Source organism: Desmodus rotundus, chromosome 4, assembly GCF_022682495.2.
Source record: "Desmodus rotundus isolate HL8 chromosome 4, HLdesRot8A.1, whole genome shotgun sequence".
NCBI lineage: Eukaryota > Metazoa > Chordata > Mammalia > Chiroptera > Phyllostomidae > Desmodus > Desmodus rotundus.
In genome coordinates this window covers 476,642-503,794 of record NC_071390.1, presented here as the reverse complement: position 1 = coordinate 503,794, position 27,153 = coordinate 476,642, and the positions used below count along the sequence as shown (strand labels likewise).

The 27,153-nt window shown below is 62.9% G+C and overlaps 1 protein-coding gene across 7 annotated transcripts in view; it reads right to left on the bottom strand.

Moving 5' to 3' along the window:
- Window positions 1-7,409: 7,409 nt before the first annotated feature.
- Window positions 7,410-27,153, bottom strand: part of CFAP46 (cilia and flagella associated protein 46) — a 57,906-nt gene continuing 38,162 nt past the window's right edge. For 4 of the 7 annotated variants that reach the window (XM_053923193.1, XM_053923195.1, XM_053923198.1 and 1 more), the window contains 22 exons: window positions 26,468-26,644; window positions 25,405-25,540; window positions 20,862-21,050; window positions 19,988-20,176; window positions 19,170-19,310; window positions 18,915-19,094; window positions 18,614-18,784; window positions 18,034-18,131; window positions 17,609-17,685; window positions 16,706-16,836; window positions 16,267-16,403; window positions 15,656-15,738; window positions 14,324-14,485; window positions 11,817-11,887; window positions 11,663-11,723; window positions 11,553-11,588; window positions 11,198-11,300; window positions 10,531-10,643; window positions 9,390-9,471; window positions 8,766-8,902; window positions 8,597-8,677; window positions 7,410-7,915 (listed from right to left, as the gene is read on the bottom strand). In XM_053923193.1, the coding sequence (XP_053779168.1) occupies window positions 7,794-7,915; window positions 8,597-8,677; window positions 8,766-8,902; window positions 9,390-9,471; window positions 10,531-10,643; window positions 11,198-11,300; window positions 11,553-11,588; window positions 11,663-11,723; window positions 11,817-11,887; window positions 14,324-14,485; window positions 15,656-15,738; window positions 16,267-16,403; window positions 16,706-16,836; window positions 17,609-17,685; window positions 18,034-18,131; window positions 18,614-18,784; window positions 18,915-19,094; window positions 19,170-19,310; window positions 19,988-20,176; window positions 20,862-21,050; window positions 25,405-25,540; window positions 26,468-26,644 (2,677 nt within the window). In that variant the 3' untranslated portion in view covers window positions 7,410-7,793. Of the gene's footprint in view, window positions 7,968-8,596; window positions 8,678-8,765; window positions 8,903-9,389; window positions 9,472-10,530; window positions 10,644-11,197; window positions 11,301-11,552; window positions 11,589-11,662; window positions 11,724-11,816; window positions 11,888-14,323; window positions 14,486-15,655; window positions 15,739-16,266; window positions 16,404-16,705; window positions 16,837-17,608; window positions 17,686-18,033; window positions 18,132-18,613; window positions 18,785-18,914; window positions 19,095-19,169; window positions 19,311-19,987; window positions 20,177-20,861; window positions 21,051-25,404; window positions 25,541-26,467; window positions 26,645-27,153 lie in introns of all 7 variants that reach the window. The other 3 variants (XM_053923194.1, XM_053923196.1, XM_053923197.2) reach the window with 3 other exon arrangements.

Genomic DNA, 27,153 nt, shown 5'->3' with positions numbered 1-27,153 from the left:
GCTCTCTCCCTGGGCTGCTCTCCGGGGGGCGCCTGACCGCCTGCCAAGTGTGCTAATTGAGCGCCCGGTAAAAGATTTGTGTCAGGGCGCCTGCCCCGCGCTGCTGCGGATGGACGGGAGCGGCACTGGCCACGTGGGCGCTTCCGGAAGGATTCCTGGCTGCTGTCCAGGCTGGTCTCTGTCCCGTATGGAGGCCTCCCGGTGGCTGAGGGTCCGTCTGTGCCACTGGGTGGGCAGCCTCCCCAGGCTGACTGGTGGCCCCTCGCCCCAGCCCCTCCTCTTTGGACCCCTTGGCTTCCCTGGTTGGCCGGCACCTCCATCCGCTGTGGTCCGCTTCCGCAGTCACCTGCTGCGGGCATGTGGGGGCCAGCGTGGGTGCCCCTTCCTGATGATGTCTGGGCACCCCATCTGGCTGTGTGGGAAGGGGCCGCCCACTGGGTGCCGGGCCTGAGCTCACTGACTGGGACATCTCTGTCCCCTTGTTCCCAGTCCTGGTCAGGAGGGAACTTCCCTGAGGTTGGGGCGGCAGGGGGAGGAGTGAGGCCACATTGATGACTGAGTGTGACATCTGAGTCCTTAGTTGAGTCGACTAGGGAGGGACCCATGTCCCAGGAGACCAAAGGCTGGGGGGACATGAGGTGATTTTGACCCACCCGTGGGGCCCACAGAGAACGCCAGGCGCCCACTGGGGTGGCAGGTCCCTCCACGCTGGCCCCCACATGCCCTCAAGAGGGCGCTGTCTCCCCCTCCCCACAAGCCTTCTTGAAAACACGTAAGTCCCCGAAGTAAGACAAGCAGGACCCAGGGGAAGGGCCGCAGCGCGGGCAGGCACTCTGAAGGAGGGATGGGGTGCCGGCACATCCCACCTGCTCCTGACCGCACTCCCTGGTGCCTGGCACCGGGTTCCAAGTCTCCCCGAGGGAGGTCCCACCCGAGGATGGGGGCAGCTGGGGGTGGGCATAGGCCCGCCCCAGATCCTGCCCTGGGCAGTCACTGGAATTTTCCTCTGCAGCCACCTCTCCCAGCCCCCACAGGACTGGGGTCCCCACCCTACAGGGTCTGGGCCCACAGCTGCATCCTGAACTTGCAGGATCATGGGAGGGGATGCTCCAAGGGTGCGGCGGGGCAGAGGCTGGCTGACCACAGGGGGCCAAGGAGGAGATGACAGTAGGGGGACCCTGGAGGGGGCCCCTAAAGGAGGAGGGACGGAGGGGCACCAGCCTCCACTTCATAGGGAGCTGCAGACCAGCTGTCAGCTCCGGCTGTAGGGGCAGCAAGCTCCAGCCACCTGGGAAGAGACTGCAATGGGGTGGGGCTGAGAGTTAGGTGTCCCACGCCCCCATCCCCCATGGCCGGAGCTCCCTGTGTCTGCCCGGGGAAGCACAGACTGCCCCAGAGGAGTGGGGGTGGGGGGACAGCATCTAGCCTCAGTGGGGGCCCCACGCAGGGGTCTCAACCCACCAGGGCAGCAGGTGACTGGGGCCCTGCCGCTGCAGGTGGGCATGGGGGCAGTCTTGCCCTCTCAGCCGCCCCTGGCTCCGCCCTGTGCGCTCAGCCTGGGGCAGGGGGGGGGAGGGGCAGGGAAAGCTGGCAGGCAGGCTGGGAGGAGGGTGCTGGGCACAGGTCCTGCTGACAGAGACCGCGTCGGAACCACCACACCCAACACCGAACCCGTGGCTCATCAGCAAACCCTGCCTGGACCCCTTCCTGGTGAGGGGGCCAATGCCACAACCAGAGACCCCGACATCCTGCCTGCGCTCCATCAGCGGCACTCCGTCCTGAGGCCTGGACACCCACGTCACTGCGGGGCGCTGGCAGCTTCTGTCTACCAGGTGTCCAGACAAGGGTCCTGTCCCTGTGACACAGGGGACGGAGACACTGCCTCAAAACCGGCCACCTGCCCCAGCCAGCCCCTCGCTCAGCCTGCACCTGGGGGTGGCAGGTCTCTCACCCCGGGAATGCTGAGTGTGTCCCTGGGAAATGGGGACTTGCCCCCCTGCCTGGTCACCCCGCGCCGGGGGCCTCGCTCTGGCTCTTCCTCCCCAGCCCCCAGCTCTGCCTGCTTGGGGCTCTGCCCAGCCTCTAGGGTCCCATGTCCCCAACCTCTGCCTGGAGCCTCTGCAGAGCCCGGGGCCGTGCAGCCACAGGGGCCCTCCTGGAAGGGCCCCGTCTCTTCCACCTGACTACGGGCACAGAAGGGCTTCTGGGGGCCTCAGTCTAAACGTGACTATAGTCGGAAAACGCCCGCGGCGGGCGGCTCCAGAGCAGGGCGGGTGGGGTGGGGGCAGTGCGCCCTGGACGGCAGGGCCTCACAGCTCCAGCACGGGACACGGAAACAGTCACGTGGCTGCCAGGAAAACATGTGAACGAATTTCAGGGTGAGGGAGCCCACCATGAATAAGAGCTGGCAGGGCCGGGAGACTGGGGGCAAGCTTTCAATGCCTGTGACAGAAAAAAACCCCGTGTTCCTGTTACAGAACTAGAATTAATAACGAAAAGGGACGGAAAGGGCAGGTCACGAGTAAGAAGCACACAGGCAGGGGACATGCATGGCCACCGGACGGTGACCGGACACCCAACTCAGGAGCCGATGAAAATGGCACAGGAATGCACCCGGGATGCCCCAGCAGCCACCTCAGGGCACACCGCTGGCTTCATGGGGGGGCGGCTCAGCAGCCCATCTTCGGGGTGGAAGTCCTGAGCTCAGGTCTTCACTTCAAAGGGGGCGTTTCCCGGGTGAGGTCACAGGCAGAATGGTCCTGAGTCCTTCTGATGCCCCCAGACCCCAGCCCGGTTGCAGGGGGTACCCAGAAAACCGGGGAGGGCATGGGGAGGACACCCCAATCCCTGGGCACCCAGCGGAGAACAGCCACCTCTACCTCATTATCTTAACGCCCCCCCCCCCGCGTCTCCTGTCACAAAGAATTAACATCTGTAACAGGAAAATTGAAGAGCCCCCTGTAATTTGGCCCGTCAGCTCCCTGCCGGCCGACAGCCAAGCAGGGGTATTAATCTAGTCACCTCCCTCTGGTCCCTCCGAGTTGAGATAAAAATGTCAAACAATTAGATTGCCCTGGACGAAGGCACCCACCAAGTGACGGAGTGGCAGGCAGGGCCCATCCCGAGAATCACCCTAACAAAGGCCAGGGGCTGCGTGAAGACCCCCAGGACCCCTTGCTTTCCCAGTCGAATTTGCTAAACAGCCCATGTCCCTTCGGGTCCAGTGAGCCAGGCCGGCCTCAGGGACCCGCCACAGGGCGGGGAACAAGAGCCTGGAGTGGGCTGGTCCCTGCGGGTCACCCCCATAAACCCTCAATGCAGGAGCCGCCCAGAGTCCCCATTAGGACCCCCGTGCTGCCCTGTGCTTGCAGGGGGCGGGGCTGACCAGCCAGCGGGGACTGGAAGGCCCCCTCTCCCTGCACCAGCCCCTCTTGAGCCCGCCTGCCCCTCCCAGGAACCGCAGCCCAGGGCTCCATCCCATCCGGTTTTTAAGGGTGGAGACGTGTTGCAAATTGATTTCACTGTTGGAAACGGGACAATTAAGCAGGTTGTTTCCATCTTCGTCATCGTCACGACAGAACGAGAGGGCGGCCGGGGCGTGAGGAGCCCCTCCGTGCCCAGCGCGAGGAGTGTTCATCGAATACAGATGGCCTTCCGTGGAGCCGCTGGGCCATATTTCAGGGATATGGGATAATGAGGCCAGTAAATCACTTTTACAAGATATAAAATTACTGGCTCCTCTAGAAAGATCATTAAGGAAAACAATTGCTCACAGCAACTGAAAATAGAGCTTTAATTATTTAATGCAGAAGTTAAACTATTAGAGACCAGTGTTGGACGAGGGAACCTAATAGAAATTTATATACAAGGGGCTGTGAACATTTTAGTTTATTAACCCACCTAATTTCTTAATCCAAATCGATCTGAAGCCTGTTTTAGCTGTGACTGTGAATTAAGTCAGGACACGTGGGAGGCCCAGGTGCTGGGGCGCCAGGTGGATGGGCTCCCAGGTGAGCAGGGACTTTGGTGGGGTTGCCAGGCAGGGGCCCCGCAGCCTGCACAGCCCGTGCCAGCCTGGCAGAGGCAGCCAGGGGCTGGCAAAGGACAGGGTGTGCGGTGGCCCCATCAGGAGGATGGACCTCGGTCCAGGCCCGGGGGGGGGGGGGGGGGGCCTGGGGGCGGGATACCTGGTGCCCCCAGGCCCAGCCCACTCACCCTCGGGCTCCACCTCCCCTAGGACGAGCAGCCCATCAGGCAGGCCCTCCTCCAGCGCACAGGGCCCGGTGTGTGCGGGCGGCAGGGGTCCTTTACACGAGGGTCCTTGCTTCAAAATCCTGAAATGGGAAATCTAGCGCGTTCAGTGGAGACGCCGGCACTCGTCCAGATGCCGGTGGAGCTCGCGGGTCAGGACGGTAGACGGCAGAACGCAGGCAGGGCGGCGAGACCCGCCGAACGCTGGCCGCTGCCATTGGCCGAGAGGGCTTTATTTTCCGAACTTTCTTTTTTTTCTTAAAGATATTATTTCTTTATTTTTAGAGAGTGGGTAAGGGAGGGAGAGAAACATCAGTTTGAGGTTGCCTCTTGCACGGCCCAACCCAGGCCTGCGCCCTGACCGGGAATGAACCGGCAACCCTTCGGTCCGCGGGCCGGCGCTCAGTCCGGTGAGCCACACCAGCCGGGGTTATTTTCCAAATTTTCTACAAATAAAACATATTGTTAAAAACACTATTTTTCAAGTATGGAAATCACTGTTTGCAAGACAGTTAAGAAAACAAGTCAAACTTTTAAAGGCAAGCAAGACACTCAGTAGCTGGGCGGGGCCCCCGTGGACAGGGCGCCTCCTAGGCTGGGACTGAGTGTCTGGGCGTGGGTGGGGTCAGGCCCCAGCACCGGGCAGTCGAGTGTCAGAGAGGATGAGGCTCAAGGTCACGAAGCCCACCCAGAGCTCAGCGAGGACCAGAGGGACAGCCCTCCCTCCCACACCGACCCGCTCCCAGCGGCCATCTGTCACTGGCCTCTGTCCTTCCTGGGACGAGTCCCGCGTCACCCTGCCTCCAAGTGCTGTCCGCTGTGCGAACCACCGCCGTCCCCGCTACGACCAATAAATCCACAGTGATCTTTCTTCTCCTTACAGTTTTTAGGGTTACATAAATTTCACCCATGTAATTTTTTCACGCTTGGATCTATTACAGAAAGCCACTTCTGTTGTAGAAGTTAATTGATAATGTGATTTGTTATGTTGCTGGGACATAATTCAGAAAGTTATTTTAGCGCCGCCGAGACATGGAACCGCACTCACGCGAGCAGGCGCGGGGGGCCGGGGCGGGGGGCGAGTGGAGAGCACCCGATGAAATATCTCCCAAAGCTTTTACCCCTGGGGTCTGGGCGCCTGCCAGCACCGCGCCCCAGGGAAGCCCGTATTTCCAGCGCCGCTCTGATCTAAATTTATTCCTAGCCATTAGTTAACTTAAAAAAAAAAAAGGGAAAAACTATGTGTATGCGTTTGGAAAAAGGAAAAAAAAAACAACAAAAACGGGAGAATCCCCACCTTTCAATGTTATCAAAGAGGAGCTTTAAAAGCTTTTAACTGAGTTAATCGCAGACTCACAGGAACTTGCAGGGAGCCCTTCCCACGGCCTTCCGGGGATGGCCAGGCGGCACTCGGGGGCCCAGCGGCCACATACTGTGCCCCGTTTCCCCCACGGTGCAGCGGCCGTGAGTACGTGTGTATGCATGTGGGCATGCGTGTGCAGGCAGCTCCGTGACCTGCTATCTCATGTATAGACCTGTGTCACTGCCACAGCCAGCAGACGGAACCGGCCAGTCACCCCAGGCTTCCTCGTCCCTGTCCGCAGCCCCGACGACACAGACCCGCCCTCTGCCCACAGCGTCTGCAGGCTGGCCTTCTGCGCACACGGTAGCCGTGGGCCACACAGCACGTGGCTCGAGATGCTGCGTCTCCGCTGGGCACAGCGCCCCCAAGTCCGCAGGGGTCAGTGGCTCGTCCTCTCGTCCGGACCACCAGTGGGATGTGACTCGCTGGGGCATGTCCGGGTTTCTGCTATGACGGGTGAAGCTGCCACACACTCAGGCAGGTGACTACATGAACACGTTTGCCCACTTGGGGTCCACTACAGCCTCCCAGAGGGCCCCTGCCGGCCTCACCCCCCGCAGCACGGCCCAGGGCCATTTCTCCCTGTCCACGCCGCCGGCGCTTTCCGGTTTGGATGTCTGAGCAGGTATGGTGGCGCTCTCTCCTGCTCATCCTCACTGGGACCGCCCGCTGCCCCCGACCGGACACATCCCTCTGCATCTAAGAGCAGGGCGGCCGTGGTGCTGGGACTCGGCCTCACCACCGGCATCAGGCCATGAGGGCGTGCTTGCCGGGGGTGTCCCTGATCCTCCTGCCACCTCCCATCCACTCAGCTCCCAGCCCATAGACACGAGGGGACCGGGGTCACTTGGCTGGGCATCATCTGGCCCTTGGGTGGCTGCCAGGTGCTCAGAGGCCAGTAGGACAGTGCTGGGCAGGACCCGGCACCTCCTCCAAGAGCTCAGCATTCAGTCCTCGGTGACGACCCCACCATAAAGGACAGGACAGGGGTCAGCGGGCAGGACCGACCGCCTACCGGGGTCCCCAGTGCTGTCGACGATGCGTGTTTGTCACTTCCTGTCCCCCCTCCACTTGCTGGCTCTTCCATGTGTCCCAGCCCGCACCCCCAGCTCCTCCCCTGCATAGGCCCCCTTGGCACCCGTGGGACCTGCCACAGGGGGACACAGGGTGGCAAGCCCAGAGCTGGCCATGCGGCCCGGAGGCGTTTGGAGAGAATGGGAACCTGACCGAGTCCTGCCAGGCCCCACGGACAGCAGGTCCCCACAGTGGGACCCACGTGCCAAGGTCAGGGGCCAGTGAGGGGGCCAGAGGGTGGACACCAGCCTGGCCTTCCTCTGAGTCACCGTTCTACCCATCTCGTCCTCCCACGCTGGGGAAAGCAAGTGGACGGAGCCACAGAGCCAGGTGTCCACGTCGCCTGCAGCACACACCCCGCCCCCCGGCTCTGCTGCCCTGGGCGTCTCATCTCCAGTCCCGGTGAAGACACAGCCCCACCTGGATACCCACCAGCCCTCAGGGACCAGCACTACTCCCACGACCGGTGGAAGCAGTGGCACTCACATCTCATGGCTGGCCTGTCCCCTTCTTGGCCCAAGTGTGACCCCCTCCCCCAAAGCGGGAGGCCCTGGGGGAGGCGGGGAATCATCTCCCATGGCTGGGCCCCGCCCCTGAGCCCGGGGGTGGGAGAAGGTGCCAGTACCATGGCTCCCAGGCCCCAGAGGCTGCGCCCAGGCCCCTCCTCCCCAGCATCTTGGACCCAGAAACCACTCGCAGAGGTCAGAGGTCGGGACACATCTTTACTGAAGTGCTCACACAGGACGCAAAGGAGCCCAGCGGGGCTTCCTGGCTGGGACCCGGCACGCCCCCCTTCAGGGGCAAGACGGAGACGGGCTTCAGTCTTCTCTTCGGAGGCACAGCTGCCACTGGAGGCTGGTAGGAGGTGGCGACCACCCCTCATCCCGCCCGGGGAAAAGCACACCCAGCGGATCAGGCAGCAGAGATCCGCCCCCCGTCGGTGGGGCCCATTCCCCGAGGGTCCCATGTGTGTGGGGGCTGCAGAGCAGGCAGCCGCCCGAGAAGGTCCTGGGTGATGGAGGGGAGGCAAGGGCACCCAGCCCAGGGGGAGGTCCCTGGAGAAGGGTGCCCCAGGGGTGCACGGCGGGGGGAGGGGGTGGGAGGGTCACACGACAGCCTGGTTCGGCAGCCCGTACAGCACCAGGTTGAGGCTGACGGAGAGCCAGTCGGAGCCGCGCCGTGCAGGTCGGAACAGCGCCCTGCCCTTGCCAGTCTGCGGAGCCTCATCTAAGGGGTTGGGGGTGCGGCAGGCTCACCGGGGGCTGCACGGGCTACCTGTCTGGGTGGATGGGAGGTGGGTGCCCCTGGCTCTGCCTCCAGTGCAGCCGCCATGTGAACGCTGCTGTGGGTCCCTCACAGATGGGGACACGAAGGCCAGAGGCCTCTGTGAGCTCAGGGCCTCCTCCTGCCACCAGCCTCCTGCCGCCCCATCCGGTGGGTCCCTTCCTCTGTGACAGCGTCCACACTGCACCACAGTGGGGCACAGGCGCCCCGCAGCCCTCCTCTGCCCGCAGACTCGCCACCTGCTGGCTGCTCTTCCCCAGCAAGGCCCCAGGTTTCTGCGTCCACCCATCCATTGTTTCAGGTCCTGGGACCCTGGAACCCGGGCACTGTGGCTGTGCACCCAGTTCACTCACCACTCAGTCACGTGTTCACTCATTCACTCACTCATTCACTCACTCATCACTCATTCATTCACCCAGTTATTCACTCAGTCATTCACTCATTCATCATTCATTCACTCATTCAGTCATTCATCACTCATTCACTCATTCATTCACCCACTTATTCACTCACTCATTCATCACTCACTCATTCATTCATTCATTCACTCACTCAGTAACTCATTCACTCACTCACCCTATCACTCATTCCTTCTGCACAGGGGCTTGGGCAGTCTCTGCCTACCGTCTCCGACCATTTCCTCAGCTTCCATCCTCTGAAGGAGATGGACGGCTTTCCCAGTTGGCTTTCCGGCGGTCAGCAGATCTGGGGGAGAAAATCCACCTCAGATGAGCATGGACCCTAGTGGGCTTCAGGGGGGCCCAAGGGTGTAAGACAGGCAGGTGCCACTCACTCTCCCACAGGACGCTGGCCCGCAGCGCATTGTCCTGCAGGGGTGTCCACCACTGGTTTGCCAGGATGCTCCTGACCCCCACCAGGCTTAGCAGGATGGCGGTCTCAATGGGTTCCTCCAAGGACATCTCCAGGGTGCTGCCGGAGACGGAGCTCCGTGTGACAGAGCCCGCACTGTGCCCAGCCCAGGTGGCACCAGGGGCTGGGACGGGCGACTGGGCTGAGAGCCCTTAAAACATCCCCCCCCGGATGTCAGGCGCTTCCCCAGCAAGGGCATTTCAGGGCGCCTGCCCCACCACGAAGGGGGGCCCTGCTTGGCTGCCAGAGCCGTCCACCAAGGCCCTGGGTGCGTGTGCCCCATACCCACCCCGCTGCTGGCCCGACTCCCAGTCAGTCCTCAGGGCCCCGAGGCTGTGCAGCGCTGTGTGGGCCGCCATAGCCCAAGACCACAGGGTGGGTTGGGGGCAGGTTGTGGAGGTCTGGCTCCTCTTAGTGCCCTGCCCACAGGGAGCAGGCACCTCTGCCCCGCACACTGCCCAGGGGGCCTACCCATCACTCCTACGCCCCAACCCCCATCAGCCCTGCACAGGCCGGCCAGGCCGAGCCGCGCCTGGACGCCAGGCACCTCTTGCACTCCGAGGATTCTATGGTCCGCCGCAGGCTCTCGTGGGACCGGCTCAGGTCCAGCAGGACCATCAGCTGGCAGTCTGCGGGACACAGCAGGGGGGTGTTCAGGCTGGTGTCATGGGGCACCGTGGACCAGAGATGCAGTCCAGTCCGCCCGCAGCTCGGGCTTCAGCCACCCGCCCTTTCCTGGGACCAGCCGGCCACGGGCACTCAGGGATGTCTGTTGTATCAGGAGCTCCACACCCGCCCAGCCACCCTGTGCGACAGGGCCACAGCAGGGCCACCCCGGGGGGGGGGGTGTCTCACGCCCAGCATGCCATCCGGGGAGTCTCAGGCATGAGGCAATGAGTGAGTCCCCTTGGCCCCCAGCAACCACCGACATAGGGGCCGGTGTGCAAGATGCAAGCCCTGGTGGTGTGCAGGCCGCTGCGCTCCCCACAGGGGCTTGGCCGGCTGGGCTTTGGTGCCCCTCCAGCTATTCGCAGATGGGCCTGGGGGTGCCCAGCAGTACTTCCGCCCCGCAGGGCCCGTGACCTGCCACCTTTCTTGGGCTTTGCTGGCCATCCTACCTGAGAGGCTTGGAGTCAGTTCCAAAGAGGCCCTGCTTCCACCTCCCAGGGGACATGCTCAGGGGCGGGGTGGGGTCCTGACCTGCTTGGCTTCACACGTGTGGGTGGGGGACTGGAAAGCAGACCCACAGCAGCGGCCACAAGACAAGAGTCCACTGCGGTAAACGGGGACACGTACCGCAAAGGGGAGGGTGTCCTTGAGGGGCCCCTGAAGATGCCACCAGCCACCTGCATGGTGTCCTGGTCGGGGGGGCACCTGGCAGCCTCCTCTATGCCCAGAAATTCAGATGGAGGGACTGGTGGGGAGGGGTGGCGACCAGCACCTTGCCGATACAACCCCGCCTCCCTGGCCTCTGCTGACCGAGTGGGGGAGCCGCCCCGACTGGTTCACCGGGTCCGGAATTCTGCACTGGGGCGTCTGGGAGGTGGGGGGGCAGTGAGGGGCTGCCCACAGCCCTGCTGTGCCCGTGTCAGGTGTCCGACTCCTGAGGGAGACGCCTGCTCTGGCCACTGTGAGGCCACCAGGCACCTGTGGCCCCTGGGGCCGGGGCACTGAAAGGACCCACTCACCTTGTAAGTTCATGGCGGCCAGCCGCTCCACCGACAGGTGTGACAGGAAGCGCTCCATCCCGTAGAAGAGGAAGCCAGAACAGCTGCCCAGGATCTGCTCCCACTGGGCCTGGCTGCAGGGGTCGGGGGGCGGGAGGAGGCTCGGTGGGCGGGGCCAGCCAGGGCAGGCAGGTGCGAGTGCGGGTGGAGGATCAAGTCTGCCCTGACACACGCCCAGCACTCGCTCTCAGAGGGAACACGTCCTACGCGGTCCACCCCTCCCCCCTCCCCGTCCACTCTCCCTGGAAGGGACCCTGCCTCCCTGGGCTCTGGCTCTGGGAAGTAGGAACTGCTAGGGGACACCTGACCCCAGCACACACGGTCCCCATGGGCACCCACAGGACAGGCCCGCTGGGCTGGCCGTAGGACCCTGTGCCGTGGAGCCTTAGGCGCCCGGGTCCTCGTCTGTGATTCACGACAACACCCTGACGACGACAACACCCTGACCCAGGCACCTCGGAGGCCGAGGAGGCCGGTGTGTGAGGAAGACAGGCCAGGGGTCACAGGGCAGAACGGGGGGTCAGGCAGGAGGGCTGGTGGAGACCGAGGACAGCAGCCCCAAGTGGGGAGTACCCGCCGCCGCCACACGTGACCCCGCCCGCAGGACGACGCCGGGGTCCAGGCGCACCTGGGGAAGGGCCTTTTGCCCAGGTGCCCTGCCCACCGCGCAGTGAAGGTGTCTCTGAACTTCTCCAAAATGTCCCGGGTCACGGAGACAGGAGTCAGCATCTCTGCAAGGGTAGCGGGGGCAGGGCAGACACGGGAGCTGTGTCCCACGCGGGCACACGGGAGGTGGCAGCAGTCATTGCTGGGGACGCTGGTCTCCCTCCCACCCCTGTGGGGAGATTTACCGACCATGGAGTTGAACTCCAGGAGCACGGGGTTGGGGGGCCACCTGTGCCCTTGGAGGCCCCCACTGTCACTGGGCTCCCGCAGGAGGGGAGAGGAGGGCAAAACTCAGCACCTGAGCTGGACGCACTCACCTGGGCCCTGGGCCTCCTCGTAGGGGTCCGCGATGACTGGGCCTGAGCTAAGGAGAACCAGGACCGCGGGCTTAGGTCAGGGGGCGGTGGGCGGGGCCAGCAAAGGATACACTTGAAATTATCTGAGTCCACGGTGATGCAGCTGGAGGGGATGGTCCGGGGCGGGATACCCTGCAGCAACAGACAACGGACGGTCGGGGGGGGGGCTCCCTCTCACAGCCCCCCGACCCTCAGCCCACGGCCGGCGGGGCCTCACCCACCTACCTTCTGGCCCCTCTTCGCTGGGCCTCGCTTCCTGAACTCTTTGCTTTTGGTGTCCTTTGTCCCAGGGGCATCTGTTGGAGACAATGACAGAAGGGGTGCCACCGTGGAAGGAGGGAGGCGGGTGCAGGGCACCACAGCGTACCCAGCACACGCCGTTCCCTTTGCGAGGGCAGGTCTGACGCTCTGTGGGCTTCACCTCAGTGAGGAGCCAGGAGTGGGGAGGACCGTTCGCGTTGAGTTCTCTGAAGTTGAAAGGACAGGAACATGCCAAATGTAAAGGCTCCCGGGGTGGGGAGGGGCCTGGGCCAGGCGACCTCAAGAAAGAAGTCACCAGAGGCTCCAGGGCCCACCCAGCAACCCCGCACACGCTGCGCTGGGCGCCCGCCGGGGTGCTGGCCCCCCTGCCTGGCCCCGGCTGCCCCAGGGCTGCTGGGCTCGCACGTGGTGCCGTCTGTCCCCCGTGTTGGAAGCGCTGAGGAGCCATTCGCCACCACGTCACGGCTGTTTTTTCAAACAACTATTCTGTCTCTGTTTTCTTTTTCGTGATGGCTCAGGTAATTACGGTAGCCTGTCCCCTGCTTGCTTTGGGGCTTTCTGAGTTCTTCCTCTAACTTCTTAAATTCGATGCTCACTGACAACCCCTTCTGGCCAGCGTCCCCTTCCAATGTCAACGTTTCAAGCGGGAGATCCTTCGCTGGGGACACGCACGGAGGCAGCCCCTCTGGGGACCAGACGCGTGTCTTTTCCACCCTTGACCGAACCCCGTCACTGTCCCCTGGTTTAAACGGGTCTCCGTACGGCGCTGTCCTGGGGTCTCATGTGGCGTCCATGCAGCGGGTCTCCGCCAGTGACTGGGGGTCCCCCGGCTGACGTACTGCGGTGGCCTTGAAATCTCCACGTGCCGTTTTATCCGTTTGTCCGTCCGACCTTTGTCCTGTTCCCCTTTTCCTGCTTGTGTTGGGTTGACGGGGCCCTTTCCACAGCTCGCGCCACCTTCCGAGGTGTCTGCTGCAGCTCTGCCCCACAGTAGCCTCGGTCCCCACCCTCGGGGGTGTGGCACCAGGCGGCACAGTCTGAGAACTCCCGTCCCCGCGGCCCCCGACCGGTCACGCCGTCTGCCGGTTCCATCCATGCGGGTTATAAACCCCACACGCACTGCTATTCTTTTTTGCCCTGAACTGTGAGCCTTCTAAGATTTCTACATGTGTTGAATGCTTGCCCGCCCTCCCCTGCTTGGCTCCCTTGTGCGGGTTTTTCAGCCTGGAGGACAGCCTTGCGGGCAGGCCTCCCAGCGGGCTCTCCCGTCTCTGAGTCTTCACTCCGCTACTGGGGCAAAACCCCCCAGAGTGACAGGCCCATCCTTCCAGGACAGACAGACCTCGGGCCCTGTCCGCGCTGCTTCTGCTTGTCCTGAGGCCAGGACAAGTCCTGTGGCTGCCACCGGCATCTTTCCCGTTAAAACCCCCGTCGCTCACGGAGGAACCAGCCGCCACTGGTTCTCAGCTGGCTGGGCGGTCCCTGGGGCTGTTCTCTCCATTTCGCGTGTTCGGGCTCCTTCCGTCTCCCGGGCTGGTGGGGCGAGCTTCACCAAAGGTGGGGAACTGGCTGCTGCCACTCTGGCTGCCCTGCCCAGGCCGCTCGCCGGGGCCGCTCCAGGGGCTGCAGCTCTCTGCTCCTTCTTGTGCCTGGTCGCTTTGCACGGAATGTCCGCTGCTTTGAATTCCACCCTGTTGGGAGCTGAGGCTGCCATTTCCATGTGTCTTCTCGAGCCATGTGTCATTTCCATGTGTCTTCTCCATGTGTCTTTGGGACGCAGTTTAGTCACCTGGGAACGGGCAGGTCCTCGCAGGTCGGTCTCTCTAGCACGGGGCAGTGCCTCTGACTGCCGCACCCGGGACCTGTGGGTTCTCACACTCTCCCCTCCGGCCGGAGCCCTGAATGGGCGCTCAGGCCTGTGTCCGCTGCCCTGGGCGGCTCTGTCCTTGGCTGTGGGGGTTTCCTCACACCCTGTACTGACCAGCTCCCAGCTGAAGATGCAGGGGACCCCCAGGGCCTGCCCTGCAGACTCTCACTGCTGTGGGTCCCCAGGCCCCCACCTGAGGGACCGTGAGGCTCTGCCTGGCCCCTCCCCCAGGGATCACCGGCCGCACTGCCTGGTCCCCAACATCTGAAAACGATTAGTTCACGCACCCTGCTTGGGCTTCCTGTTTCAGTCAGAAGGGCAAGCTTACTTTCTTTGACGCAGTGCAGACTGACGGGAAGGGTTCGCATGGAAACCTGTGCTGTGCCCAGCGCGGGGAACTCCCAGCCGCGCAGCCTCGCCGCCCCGGCCCGGGTCACAGGTTTGTGAGGCCAGGACATTCCTGACGGAGCGGAGCGTGGGGCGCACACCCTGCTCTGCGGGCGCCTTTCTCGTCACTACTCTCAACAGCGGCCCGGTCTCATGCAACAGAACAAGTGGTTCCGTTTCACGGCGCACTGTCGGCCGGCGGGCGGGCTGCTCTCACCTGCCTCGTCCTGGTGCAGACGGTTGCACAGCATCTGGAGGGAGAAGTCCCGCGACACAGAGGAGACGGGGCCTTCCCTGAGCGCCGACAGGCCCTCCAGGGGCAGCTCCAGGAGGGGTCTGTCCACAAGGAGGACCACGCTGTCTGCGGCCTCGGGCTGGACTGTGGGTGGGAGAACGGCAGCTGCAGGCCAGGGACAGACACTGGGGCCCCGCTCTGCCGCCACGTGCCATCGGCTGTCTGGCCCCAGGACACGCCGGGCTGGGGGGACGGAAGAAGCTGGTTTGGGGATGTCTCCAGGCCCAGTCCCGGGACTGGGGTCCTGCACGGCTCTAAGGACCGGTCCCAGTGTGGGCAGCCCCTCCCTGAGGCCGGTCCTGCAGTGACCTGCCTCCTTCTAATGAGAGAGCCGCCTTTCCGAGGACCACCGTTCTCACAAGCCCCTCCTCCCCAAGGGGGCCTTGGAGCAGTCACGGCCTCTGGGGATGGCCCTGAGAGAACTTTTCAGAAGAAGGGCTTCGCCGGGTGACCAGGGGTCCTCGGAGGACCCATCAGTTCTGCTTCCTGTTAAGGGACACCTGCTCCTCCCAGCACGCACCGCACGGTGGCAACCAGGCGACCGCGGCCCAACCAGCCCCGTGCGCAGCTGCGCCCATCTGGGTCCCAGGAACCTTCAGGGCGGGACCTCTGCACAAAAGCGGCCTCGGGGAGTCACAGCCTGGCCTCTGCGCAGGCGTGGGAGGCGTGACATGTCTTCTGGGACCGCCGCCCTCTGTCTGGGGCACGGGCACCTGCGGGCGCCCAGGGCCTCAGCTCTGAGAGCGCAGCCCCCCGAGGAGGGCACCACCAACGCTGGCAGAGGTCGCAGCTCTCTGACAGCGCGACTGCGGGTTTCCCTCCACTCACTGAGCCCTTGCAGGGAAGAAAAGCGGGCGGATGGAATGCCTTTAAAAAGTGCCATTTGTGAAGTCAGGCCCCAGGGGAGGGGTCAGGCCACTGCCCAGCCCTCGCACCACTTCCCGTCTGTGACAGCCAGGGCGCTGCCCTCGGAGCCACCAGGCCATGGCACTGGGCTGCCCTGGAGCTGACCTCTGCACATGGGCTATGACCGGAGGTGGCAGGGACACCCCCTTCTGGGACCTTCCCAGGCACCCGTGGCACTCAGCGCCCTGGAAAAGCTCAGAGGGAGGCCGGCCCACAGGTCCCAGAGCTGCTCCTGATGCCCTCGGCAACTGGGTCAGGTGAGTCCCGGCTTCTTCTCCGTCAGCCACCGGGGAGGCTCCTGCAATCACAGGGCTCAGGCCCAGATGCCTCCCCACAGCGGCCACTCACCCTGGGGCGACAGGGACAGCTTCCGATCCTTGTCTTTGCCCTTTGGTTTCCCCAGATCCATGGTGGCCGTGGGAATCTGTATTCTGAATGTCAAAGGTACACACTCAGGTTTTAAAAATACACGAAAATCACACGCACCAGCAACCTCACGCACATTGCTTTGGACCGTTTCTCATTAACGCAGTGAGCACTGCGGGCCCTCCCCTCTGCTCCATTCAGAGACCGTCCTCCGGCACAGGCGCAAGCAAATGGGCTCAGGACCCTCACTGACCTATCGGCCACTCCAGGAGGTCCCAGGCCCAACCCCTCTGCCCGCTTTGCTTCCAGAAATACATCAAAGGGCCGGCCCCTCACCCTGCTGCGTCCCCACCCCCCACAGCCCACCAGAGGGGCCTGACAGGTGGGGGTTCAGAAAGATTTTAGGCAGAAGCAGGACTTCCTGATGGCAGACGGCAAGCCCGGCGTTGGGAGGTGCAGGGAGCAATAGGCAGCGTGGGCACGGACAAGGCCGGGGGGTGACAGCTGGGGCCTCCCACCCGCCCCCCACCGGTCACCCTGCTCCCTGGGGTGTGCAGAGCTCAGGCCCTTAAATGGGAGAAACATCCCCGTACAGGGACCTGGCCTCGGAGCCGCTGAGCAGCGGGAGCAGTGGGCGCAGGTACTCCTCCGTGGCTGCCAGCACGTCGCTGAGTCCCGGGACAAGGTGCCCCTGCATCTTGGGCTGCGCGCCTCCTGTTTCCTGTCCGACCTAGACAGCCCACAATCAGACGGGGCCAGGGGCCCTCATGGGGTGCACCTGGTTAGAGCAGAGGGGCACAACCCCGCCGCGTGGGGACCCGGCAGGGAAAGGCCACTCCCAGAAACAGCCTGGTGGTCAGGGCCCAGCTCGGCAGCACACCCTCCTGCCTCGTCCAGTAGGGAGGCCGGCCTGGGTGTCCAGCATGGCCTAGGGTCCTGAGGGCCGGTGCCCCTCACCCACTGCGGGGTGCCCTTGCCCAGCTTTCCCCGCCCCGCCTTCCGGACAGCAGGGCTGTGGGCCTGGAGCCTCACCGGGCCGGGGTTCAGGGCCATGGCCTCGCTGCCCACTTCCACCTGGGCATGCTCCCGGAACTGCTGGGCACTGGCCAACAGGCCAGAGAAGGAGTCTGGGCTCACAGCCACCCGGGCCACCTTGCAGAAGCCTGTGGAGCCAGACACCACCACTGTCTCATGTGTGGCCCCTAGTGCGTGAACCTTGGGACTCACGAGCAGACTGTGGGCACAGGGCTTCCCCACCAGGTTTGCCTGCCTGGGGAGGCCGACCCTGCAGACAGCCTGGGAGCCTGGCCAGGTCCAGGGTGGGGGGACCAGCCCCATCAGGCGGGAGGGTGGGCCAGGAGGGCAGGGGTCCTGACGGTTGGGGAAAGAGGGGAAAACAGAAGCTCAGCATTTGAAATGGGCCGAGGCTGCAGATGCCGTGAGAGGTCAGCTCAGCGCAGCGGGGCCAGTCCTCTGGGACCGGGGGTGGGGGCGGGGGAGGGGGGAGGCTGCACCAAGGCTCTGGTCCTGGTCATGGACAGAACACAAGGTCACCGAGGATGAGTTTCAGGGTGGTGCACACAGGCGAAGGTCCTGACAAGACAGCAGTTCTGGAGTTCCGGAGCCTTCGGCAGCGCTGAGCGAAACTCAGACAGAACTAGGGGCCTGAGCAGGAGTGGGGAGCAGGGTGTCTGCTGCAGAAGGGCAGAGGGCTCTGCCACCAGTGTGACGGGCTCTGGAGTAGCCAGGGTGCTGGCGTACCAGTGTGGCTGTGGCTGGAGCTGGTGTGGCTGTCACCGTGCCTGGGGCCGGCGCTCACCTACTCTGAGCCGTCTGTCCCAAGCCAGACTTCGGGGCGGGACTTGTGTCTCTAGGTCAGGGGGTGCACCCTGCATCCAGGATGCTGCTGGATAAAGACCTGCTGCAGGAACTCACCCCCCACTGGAGCCACCTTCCCTTTGGCCCCAGGGATGGGCCTGGGCGTCTCGTAGACAGCGCCGTACAGGTGGGTCCTGTGGACGGGATGCAGGGTGAGGCCAAGGTCCCGCTCCTGGGGCCCCAGGGTGGCCTCAAAGATGAAGATACTGTGAACCTTGTACACCCCCCACCCCACCGCGCCGTGGCCAGGGCAAGCCAGAGTTAAACCAGGCCTGTGCACAAACCACCCCACACCGCCCAGCACAACCAACCATCCGAGGGTCGGTGACAGCTGCCTCCTCTCCAGACAAGCGGGCCGTCTGCCTCACAGGGCTAGAGACCTTCTGCCCAGACACCCAGGGCCCCTGCGGACAGGAGGCGGCCCGTGGCCCCGCCCCCATCCTGCTGTGCGGAGAACAGGCGCACTGACCGGCAGGCCTCACCTGTCAGGGGAGTGGTGCAGAAAGAGGATCCGAAAAGCGGGAGGAACCTCATTCAAGAGGTTAAAGTGTTGTTCCGTGACCTGGAGGTTCTGCCAAGCCTGGATGACAAACAGGGATCCACGGACACTCGAAGGGCGAGGCGGGGGAGGGGGTCGCGGGGGGCTACAGCGGCGCCCCGGCCGCGGGGCGGAGCCTGCGGGACTCGCGGCCGCCACACGGGGGCAGCAGAGCGCACGGAGTGCCGGGGCTGGGAGTTGCGCCCGGCCCGGCCCAAAGCGGCGCGCTGCCCGCCTCTCCACGCTACCCACGCCGGCCCGCAAGCACACACAGCCTTGTGCGCACACACCAGCCTGCCCCTCTCCCTAGGCCCGCGGCCTCCAGGGGCTGGGGGTCGACCCCACGGCCCCGGGCATGGAACGGTCTGAGGAACCAGGGCGTCCCGCCACCCGCCCTCCCTGTGCGCCCCGCTGTCCCCAGTGAGCTGACTGCTCAGACGCACGGCTCCAGCTTTCTCATCAGAGGAGCTTCGAGGTGGCTACTCTGGCCGGCTCGCCCTTTGGAGGGCTCCCCAGCCGCTCACCTTGGAAACGGCGGCCAGCCGCTGCTCCACGCCCGCGAGCAGGCGGGCGGAGGCGCGCTCCTGGAGCCTCAGCCCGCGCTGGAGCTGCAGCAGGGCCGCGGGCTGCGAGCCGCTGGTGTCAGCCGTGGCAGCGAGTAGCACGCCCCGCATCGTCTCCGAGGCGGAGCAGCTCTGGAACAGGCGTGAGAGGGGCCCCCGGGGCATGGTTGAGCGGGCCGGGGCTCAGGGGGGCCCCAGACGACGCTCCGCCTTCTTCGAGGGTCCCCGCCCATCCCCGGGCGCCCGTGGTGCAGAGCCTCACCTGGGACAGCGCCAGGAACTGGCAGGCGGCCTCGTGGTCCAGCGCGCCCACACACTCCAAGGTCTGCAGGCTGGCCTCTGCCGCCACCTCCAGGAGCCCGTTGCTCAGGGCAACCTGCAAGCCCTGCAGCAGCACCTCCGACGCCTGGGCCAGGTACCGCCGGGCCAGCTCCTTCCTCTTCTGAGGGCAGGTGCGGGCAAAAGCTCAGGCTGGCTCCAGGGCGGGTCGGGGCGGGTCGGGAGGGCGCAGCGGTACCTTCAAGTCAGAGCCTTTCCGGCGCTCCTGCTCGCGAGGGGCCTTCCTGCGGGCCAGCTGGCTGCTGGTGCGCTGCCGCCGCCAGTCCCCGTTCTCCGGGGACATCTCCACACACTTGAGGCTGCTCGTCCCTGCGCCCACCTAGGGAACACACTACCTGTCAGTGGCACTTGGGGCGGACAGCACCCGGCCCAGCATTGCCACGAGGGCCTGGCGGGCATGTGCAGCCAGAGGGGAGCTGCTGGGGGTGCAAGCCAGGGCTAAGGCGTCCCTCCCTGGCACACTGTGCCCACTTCAGTACTGCAAACTCAGCACCCCCACCCCCACCCCGCCTCAGCACTCTGTAGCGCTGGGCGGCCTGAGTGAGTGAGCCAGGTGCCCGCCTGCCCTGGGGACTTGGAGCTGAGGTGGGAGCACTGGACTGTGGGATCACGGCAGGGAGGAACAGGAGGAGGCTGGGCTGGGCAAGAGCTGGTCAAGAGCTGGGCCTGGCCACCTGGGATTAGAGCGCACATTTCCCGGACAGCCCCTCTCAGGAGGGCAATGTTGGTGCCACTTCGTCGACAAGGCCCCGACTTGGACAGCAGGGGCCTCCGTCCACCTGGACCGGCCTCAGGCCCTTCTCTCTGTCCGCCGTCTGTCCTCAGAGACGCTGGCAAGACTGCTTCTTGCCATTTCACCCTGCTGCGGCCACATCACCCTCCCCAACTGGGGACAGGCTGAGGCCGACTTGCAGGCTTGTTCTGAGACCAGGTGCGTGCAGAATGCCTTGTCGCTGAAACTCAGGCGGCGGCTCTGTGAGAAGCAGGGGCACCTACCAGGAGGCCCGCCTGCCAGTAGGAGGTGGGGGGCACAGGGTCCGTCCACAGGGCCAGCAGGTGCAGGGCTTTCCCTGCCAGGCCCAGCAGCTGCGCTCGGATCTCCACGCAGCCGGCGCTCAGCGGCTGCAGGCTTCCCAGCTGGGCCAGCACGACGTGGGCCAGGGTGCGCTGCAGCTCGAGCCACTTCTGCAATGGAAGCCGAGTCAGGGACTCGCCCTGACCAGAAGACACAGCAGGCCCTGCCTCTCCCTCCAGTGCCCCCAGACCCACCCCTCATGTCCCTGGGAGTGGGGACAGGGGACCCGTCTGAGAAATGCCCCTCCACGTTGGGAACAGTCTCCTGGGCTTAGGCTAGGGGAGGGTCGCTGACGTTTGCTTGCATGACCTCAGCTTAGGGCTCAGTGACGTGAGGGAGCTCGTGCACAGCTCCATGTTAGGGCCGTCTGATCCACTCACGGTTCTGTCCAGTTAAGTTGATTCGTGATGCAGGAAACCTAAAAATGTCTAAAATGGCAGAACGTGTCCTTTGGAACAAGCATTTTGCAAGTTCAAACTGTTTTCTTAAATAAAACACGATTCTCATCGTGGACTTTTTCACGTGCCGACCCCGTTGTCAGAGCACCCGTGGGACCTGGGGGAAGAGCTGTGTGCGCTCGGGAGCCGTCCCGCCGGGGCCGGGTTTCGTCAGCCAGGCAGCCTCACACCGTCAGAGGAGGCCCTTCCTCAGCAAGGCCTAGAGACCCCCAAGCTGGGGGGCCGTGGGGGTTCCAGGGGCAGAGACCTCGGGGGCATGCTTGTGAACTCGGCTCTGGGGCTCCCCCTGGCTGGCAGAGCCCCCTGGCTGAGCTCAGGCCGTGCCACAGTCGGTTACCAGGCCCGTGGAGGTGTAGCCGCCCGAGCTGTGCAGGTAGTCAGCCAGCAGCTTGTCCAGGGAGCCCTGCCCCAGCTGCCGCTCCAGGGGCTGCTCTCTTGCCAGCTGCAGTGTGTCCAGGGCCACCTCCACCAGGGTCAGCTTGAGGCGTGCCAGCTTCCGCATCAGAGGTGTGTTCACACTCTGCACCTGGGGACGTGTGGGGACGCAGTCAGAGCCCCAGAAGCTTCTGTCCAGGCTCAGCGCCCCCTCGGAATCAGCTCGGATGGGGTGCCCCTGACACCTTGCTGTGTTCTCTTGTAGGGGGCACCACAAAGCACCGCCCCAGGGAAAAGAGCAGCCCCTCACTCCCGCGCCTTCACTCCCCCTCCCGCCCTCCCGCCACCTCCTCGGGGCCCTCCTTCTGGCGTGGTGCTTGAGTCTGCACTTCCAGGAGGTTCTGGAAATGGGCCCGCGTGGTGTGGACTCCCTGCATCTGGTTCGTCTCGCTCGGCTGTCACGCGGCTGTTTGTTCTTCTCACCGCCGAGCAGATGGGCCTGCTGAGCATCCACTCGGCTCGGGCGTTGCGACCACAGGTCTTTGTGGGGACGCATGCGTCCCCCTCTCTGGGGCAAACTCCAGGGAGCGGGTGGCTGGGTGGCGTGGCAGGCCACTTGGTGTTGCGAAGTAGCGGACGGCCCGGCTTCCAGGTCCTCCGTCCGCACAGGTGAGCGGCGGTTTCCGTCACACTTAGAATTCGCGTTTCTCTGACTCGCCAACAAAGCCTGTCATCTTTTGACGCAATTGTTTACCGTCCACGTTTTGGTTTCTGTTTTGTTAGAGAAATGTCAGTTCAGACGTGCCCGTTTTTTCCTGGGCTGTTTGTTCTTTATGAGGTTTTTAGAGGTTTTCTGTGTATGAGACCTTTGTCGGAGAGACGGTTTGCAAACGTCTTCTCCCCGACTGTGGCTCGTTTTCACCCTCGTAGTAGTGTTTCCAAGAGCAGAAGTCCGGTTCATCCGTTAATTCTCCTATGGACTTGCTTTCGGTGTCGTAGGTAAGAAATCTTTGCTAACCCTAAAGTTGCAAAAGTGTTTTCCTACGTTTTCCTCTGGAAGTTTTATAGTCCTAGCTCTTCCATCTGCGTCCGCGGCTCACTTGGAGTTGATCTTTGCATGGGGTGCGGGGCAGGAACTCCCGTTTAGTTGTTGGACGCTCGGCTGCTCCAGCGCCACAGGTTCAAGACCCGGCTTCCCTCACTGAACTGCCTGGTGCCTTCGTTGAAGATCCGCCTTCTGCCTCTGGGGGGGTCTGGTCCTGGGTTCTCTGCTGCGTTCCGTTGGTCTGTGTGTCTGACTCTGCACCAAAATCACACCCTCGTGGTCCCTGGCTTCACGATAAATCTTAAAGTCAGGCAGTGTACTGGCGTCATACTTGGTCTTCCCCTCTCAGAGTCGCGCTGGCCGCTGCGGGGTTTCCACTCGCCCCTCGCAGTGGCCGCGTGGGTTTCTGGGGAGGAGCCTGCAGTTATTTGGGGAAGGACTGCAGGTAATTAGGGGGGAGTGACGTCTTAATAATATCAAGCCATGTGACCCGTGAACTCGATACAGCTTTCTGTTTACTCAGGTCCCTGTAATTTTTCTCCACAAGGTCTCGTGGGCCCTGACCAGCGCGGCCTCAGGGAGTTGGGGGTCGTCCTGCAAAGCGAAAGGTCTCCAGTTCGAATCCCGGTCAGGGCACAGGCCTGGGCTGCGGCTTCGGTTCCTGGTTGGGGCGTGCGTGAGAGGCAACCAGTCGAAGTTCTTACACATGGATGTTTTGCTCCGTCTCTTTCTCCCTCCCTTTCCCTCTCTGAAAATCATATATTAAACAAACAATTGTTTTGTGGCTCTCAGGGTACAAGTTTTTAAATTTTTGTCAGATTTCATTTTTATGCTCTCATAAATGATACTGTTTTTAAATATTTAATGTCTCATCATTCGTAGTATATAGGTACATAAAATTGACACTTGTGTGTTGTTCTTATGCCCTGTGAGCTCACTAAAGTCACTTGTTAGGACTAGTAGCTTTATTATGCTCTTTTGTAGATGGTGTAGGATTTTCTTTTCTTTTTCTTTTTTCTTAAGAGTTTATATGTTTACTTTCAGAGAGAGAAGGGAGGGAGAAGAGAGGCAGGGAAACATTGATCGGCCACCTCCTCCCCGCCCCCTACTGAAGCCCCAGCCGGAAACCATGCACCCTGACAGGGAATTGAACCGGCGACCCCTCGGCTCGCAGGCTGGCACTCAACCCACTGAACCACAGCAGCCAGGGTGGCTTTTCTACATTGAAGGTCACATTATCTGCGAGAGAAGACATTTTCATATCTTCCTTTCCAAACTGGGTGCTGTTGACTTCCTCTCCAGCCTCGCTGGGTTGGCTGGATTGCGCTGCTGCACTTCCGAGTGCAGGTGGTGTGCGGTCCCGCCCTGCCCAGGCCTGGGCCGCCGTGCCGTGCCGGGCGGGGTCAGCTCCAGCTCTCCTCTCAGGCGCCCTTGATCGGGTTGAGGAAGTTTCCTTCTGGTAATAGTTTGCTAAGAGTCAGCCCTTATTATATGAAATGTTAAAGGGACTTATCTAAGGAATAGAAGATCAAAAACTACGAACAGTAAAATGGCAACAAACTCACAATTATCAACAACTGAACCTAAAAAAAACGAAAACAAAAACTAAGCAAACTAGAACAGGCACAGAATCACAGAAATGGGGATCACAGGGAGGGTGATCAGCAGGGAGGGGGAGGGAGAGAATGGGGAAAGGTACAGGGAATAAGAAGCATAATTGGTAGGTACAGAATAGACGGGGGGAGGGTAAGAATAGTGTAGGCAATGGAGAAGCCAAAGAACTTACATGTATGACCCATGGACATGAACTAAGGGGGGCATATTGGTGGGAGGTGGGGTGCAGGGCAGAGGGGGATAAAGGGAGAAAAAATTGGGAAAACTGTAATAGCATAGCCAACAAAATATACTTAAAAAATAGTTTGCTAAGAGCCTTCTTTTTAAAATCAGGAATTGGCGTTGGAGTGGATCAGACGCTTTTTCTGACCCACTCAGATGACGCGCAAACGTGTTGAAACGCGGGAACCAAACTGGGCGCCGTGTGAAGGTTAAACTCCTCCTGCGACAACCCCACCTTGGTGTGGCCGCATTATACGTCTTGCATACGACTAGACCTAGTTTGCTGACACGCCGTTTGGAGTCTTTGCGTCTGTGTTCGGGAAGAAAGTGGCCTGTAGGGTCCGCGCTGGTGCCGGGGTGCCGAGAGCCGCGTGGGGCCGGAAGGAGCTCTCTGCATTCAGGTTCCCCTGATGGGCCGGCAGCGCCGGTCTCGCTCTTTCTCCGAGTAGCAGACCCACCAGCAAAGCCGTCGGGATTGGGCCCTTTCTTCGAGGAAAGGCTTGCTGCTACAAACTCAGCTTCTTCACGGACAGGGGATGCTCGGGTCCCTGGGTCCTGCGGGAGCCTCATTAGTTCTGCCTTCTGCTGATTTGTTCCCCGGCACCGGAGCTGCCGGCTGTGCCAGCACCAGGCGGTCGGGACGCTCCCTCGCTGATCCCGGGTGGGGAGAGGTGGGCTCAGAGTTTATTCTTGGACGGCCATTTATTCATTATTGTATTTTCCATACAAGCAGCTGTAAGCCTACTTTGGCCCCACAGCTTGCTCATATTTTGTAGATTTTTAAATTATTCTCTTTCCTGTTTAGTTTTCTAGAGTTCTGTTGCTGCCTCTCCTATTTCTGACCCTTTCTTCCGCGACCTCTAGCCTGCTGCTGACCCAGCCGTCGCATCTCCAACTTGGACGCTGTAGTTCTGTCCCCGGAAGGTGGACGTGGGTCTTCGAAAACAGCCCCACACCCCACACGGCTGCCTGAACAGGTAGAAAACAGTGGCAACAACTGTGTGATCGTCTTTCAGTTGCCCTTCAGCGCTGGGCTGGTTTTGGTGGACAGGTCACCCTCCTTATGATGGGTTACATTTTCCCGCCTTCCGCATGATTAACAAGCTCCTACAGACAAAACTGCGGGGCCGGTAACTTTTGATTGGCTGCGAGGCCTTGCTCATTCTATTCTGCTGGGTGCGGGGCCTCCTACATCCCTCTGAGCTTCCGAGCTTTGGTCGGGGACAGTCGTTTGGGAACAGTAGGTCCTTTCGGGTCTTCCTCACAGGACTTTCTGGGCGGACCTGGAGCACTAGCCCCTGGGGCTGGTCCTGCCCTGCCCAAGGGGGGCCCTGCGTCTGCCTGCCCAGCATCCTCCCAGTGATGTCTGCCCATCCTCAGCGTCCCTGCAGGCCTCCCTCTCTGCTCCTCTGTCTGCAAATTCCGCCACCTGCTCTCCCTGGACCCTCAGCTGCACCCCCAACTCAGGCAGTGGCCAGCCTCGCTGGGTGCCCCCGAGACCCCCTCCCCCGGTCCCCCACCGGCGGCCGCAGGGAGTGTGCAGGGCCGTTCAGCTCCGGGGGGGGGGGGGGGGTACGTGCCGCGGCCGACCCCGCGGAGCCACACGTCCAGGGCCCACACTCACCTCGTGCAGGGACAGGAGGCTCTGGACACCGTGAAGCAGCTGCTCCGCCGCAGCCACGGCACCCTGGGCCAGGTCGTAGGCCTCCAGCTGGCGCGCCACCCGCTGCTCCTCGTCCGGCTCGCTCCGGGCCCACAGCCTGCAGGAGACAGAGGGCCATCGCAACTGCGTCAGAGCGGCTCGGCGCTGCAGTGACAGAGGGCGCAGTCTCTGCGTGACCGACCCGTGTCTCATCGGCACTGGCGGTGCTGAGGCCCGAGGTGTCACACGCACAGATGTTCTCAGCACATCCGACCATGACCCCGAGGCCATCGCCCTCCCGTCTCAGCCAGACAGACAGACACTGGGCCCCAGGGACCCAGAGCCGCACCGTCCCGGGACTGCCGTCTGCATTTCTGAGCCCCTGCAGGGACCGCCCACATCTGTCACGGTGACAAGACTAAGTGACATCTCGCCTGTGTCCAGGTGGCTTTCCCTGAGAAGAGCCAGTTTTACACGTGACCTGTGACCTGCGTGTTGCGCTCCCAGATGCTGTGTGTCACCAAGCATGTGGGTGTCCCAGGGTGGGGGTGGGGCTGTGCCCATCCCTCTGCAGGGCCGTGTGCACACGTGTGTGAGAGCAGGGAGGTGTGTGCACACATGTGTGACACATGTATGCATGTGTGAGATGTGGCTGGACGTGTGTGTGGCCTGTGTGGGAGCGCTGGGTGGCGGGAAGTGCTGTGTTCCAGGCAGGCTGATGGGGCGGGGGGGCGGGGGGGGTGAGATGCGTCTGTTTGCAGAGACTGAGCAGGGGGGGCACGGAGGTGGCGGGACAGGCACAGGGGCACCTGCGCAGAGCTGCAGTTGAGGGGCGTCCCGTGTGGCTGCAGACCCCCAGTGTGGGTGTCCCCAGGGTTGGGGCCAATGACAGTGTGACGGAGGACAGTGGCCGCGTGGAGGGGCTTCCAGGACTGGCAACGGGCCTGTGTTTGGGGGCTCAGCCAGGCTAGCGGCTGTCACGGAGCACCTGGCATGGGCCTCCAGGAGCCTCCCGAGGGGCCGCCCCCCGCCCCAGGATGCTCGCCTCTTTATCTGCGCTCGCTCCAGCTTCACATCCACACAGCTCTCTCTGTAGCCGCAGCTGACAAACTTCTCCTCGACCTCCGACAAGCGGTCACCCAGCTCGTCCAACAAAGACAGGAGCTCCGAGGGCTGCCTGCCGGCCGACTCCCGGGCAGCCTGGGCCCGGAGGCTCAGGCACCTGCAGGGGACAGGGGCTCCGCTTTAGGTTCCTCCGTGAAACGAATGGCCAAACCTGGAGGGACCACCAGGAAGGTGGCTCAGAAACAAGCCGAGGCCCCGAAACACTAGCAGCCCCGGGGGAAACAGGGATGCTACTCAACATTCTGTCCCCAGAACGTCAGCCGCCGGCCCAGGCAGGTGGAGGCACCCTGGCGCTGCTGTCTCCTGTGCAGACATGCAGCTCCACAAACCAGCCAGGGCAGGGGTGGGGGAGGCGGCCAAGCACCTGGCCTGGCTGAGTCATGCAGTGGACAGACATCCCCCGGCCTGGTGGCACCTGGCCCTCAGCCCAGGAGGGACACCTGCCGTGCCTGGTAGGAGGTAAGGGGCATTCCCTGAGAATTTAGGAATGTGACCAGGCCACTGGCCTCTCTGGAAAGGAACACACGTGTCCCCAGGGGCCCACAGCCCAAGGGGAGGCCCCTCCAACCACTGAAGCTCCTTCCCTGGCGCAACAGATGCTCGGCC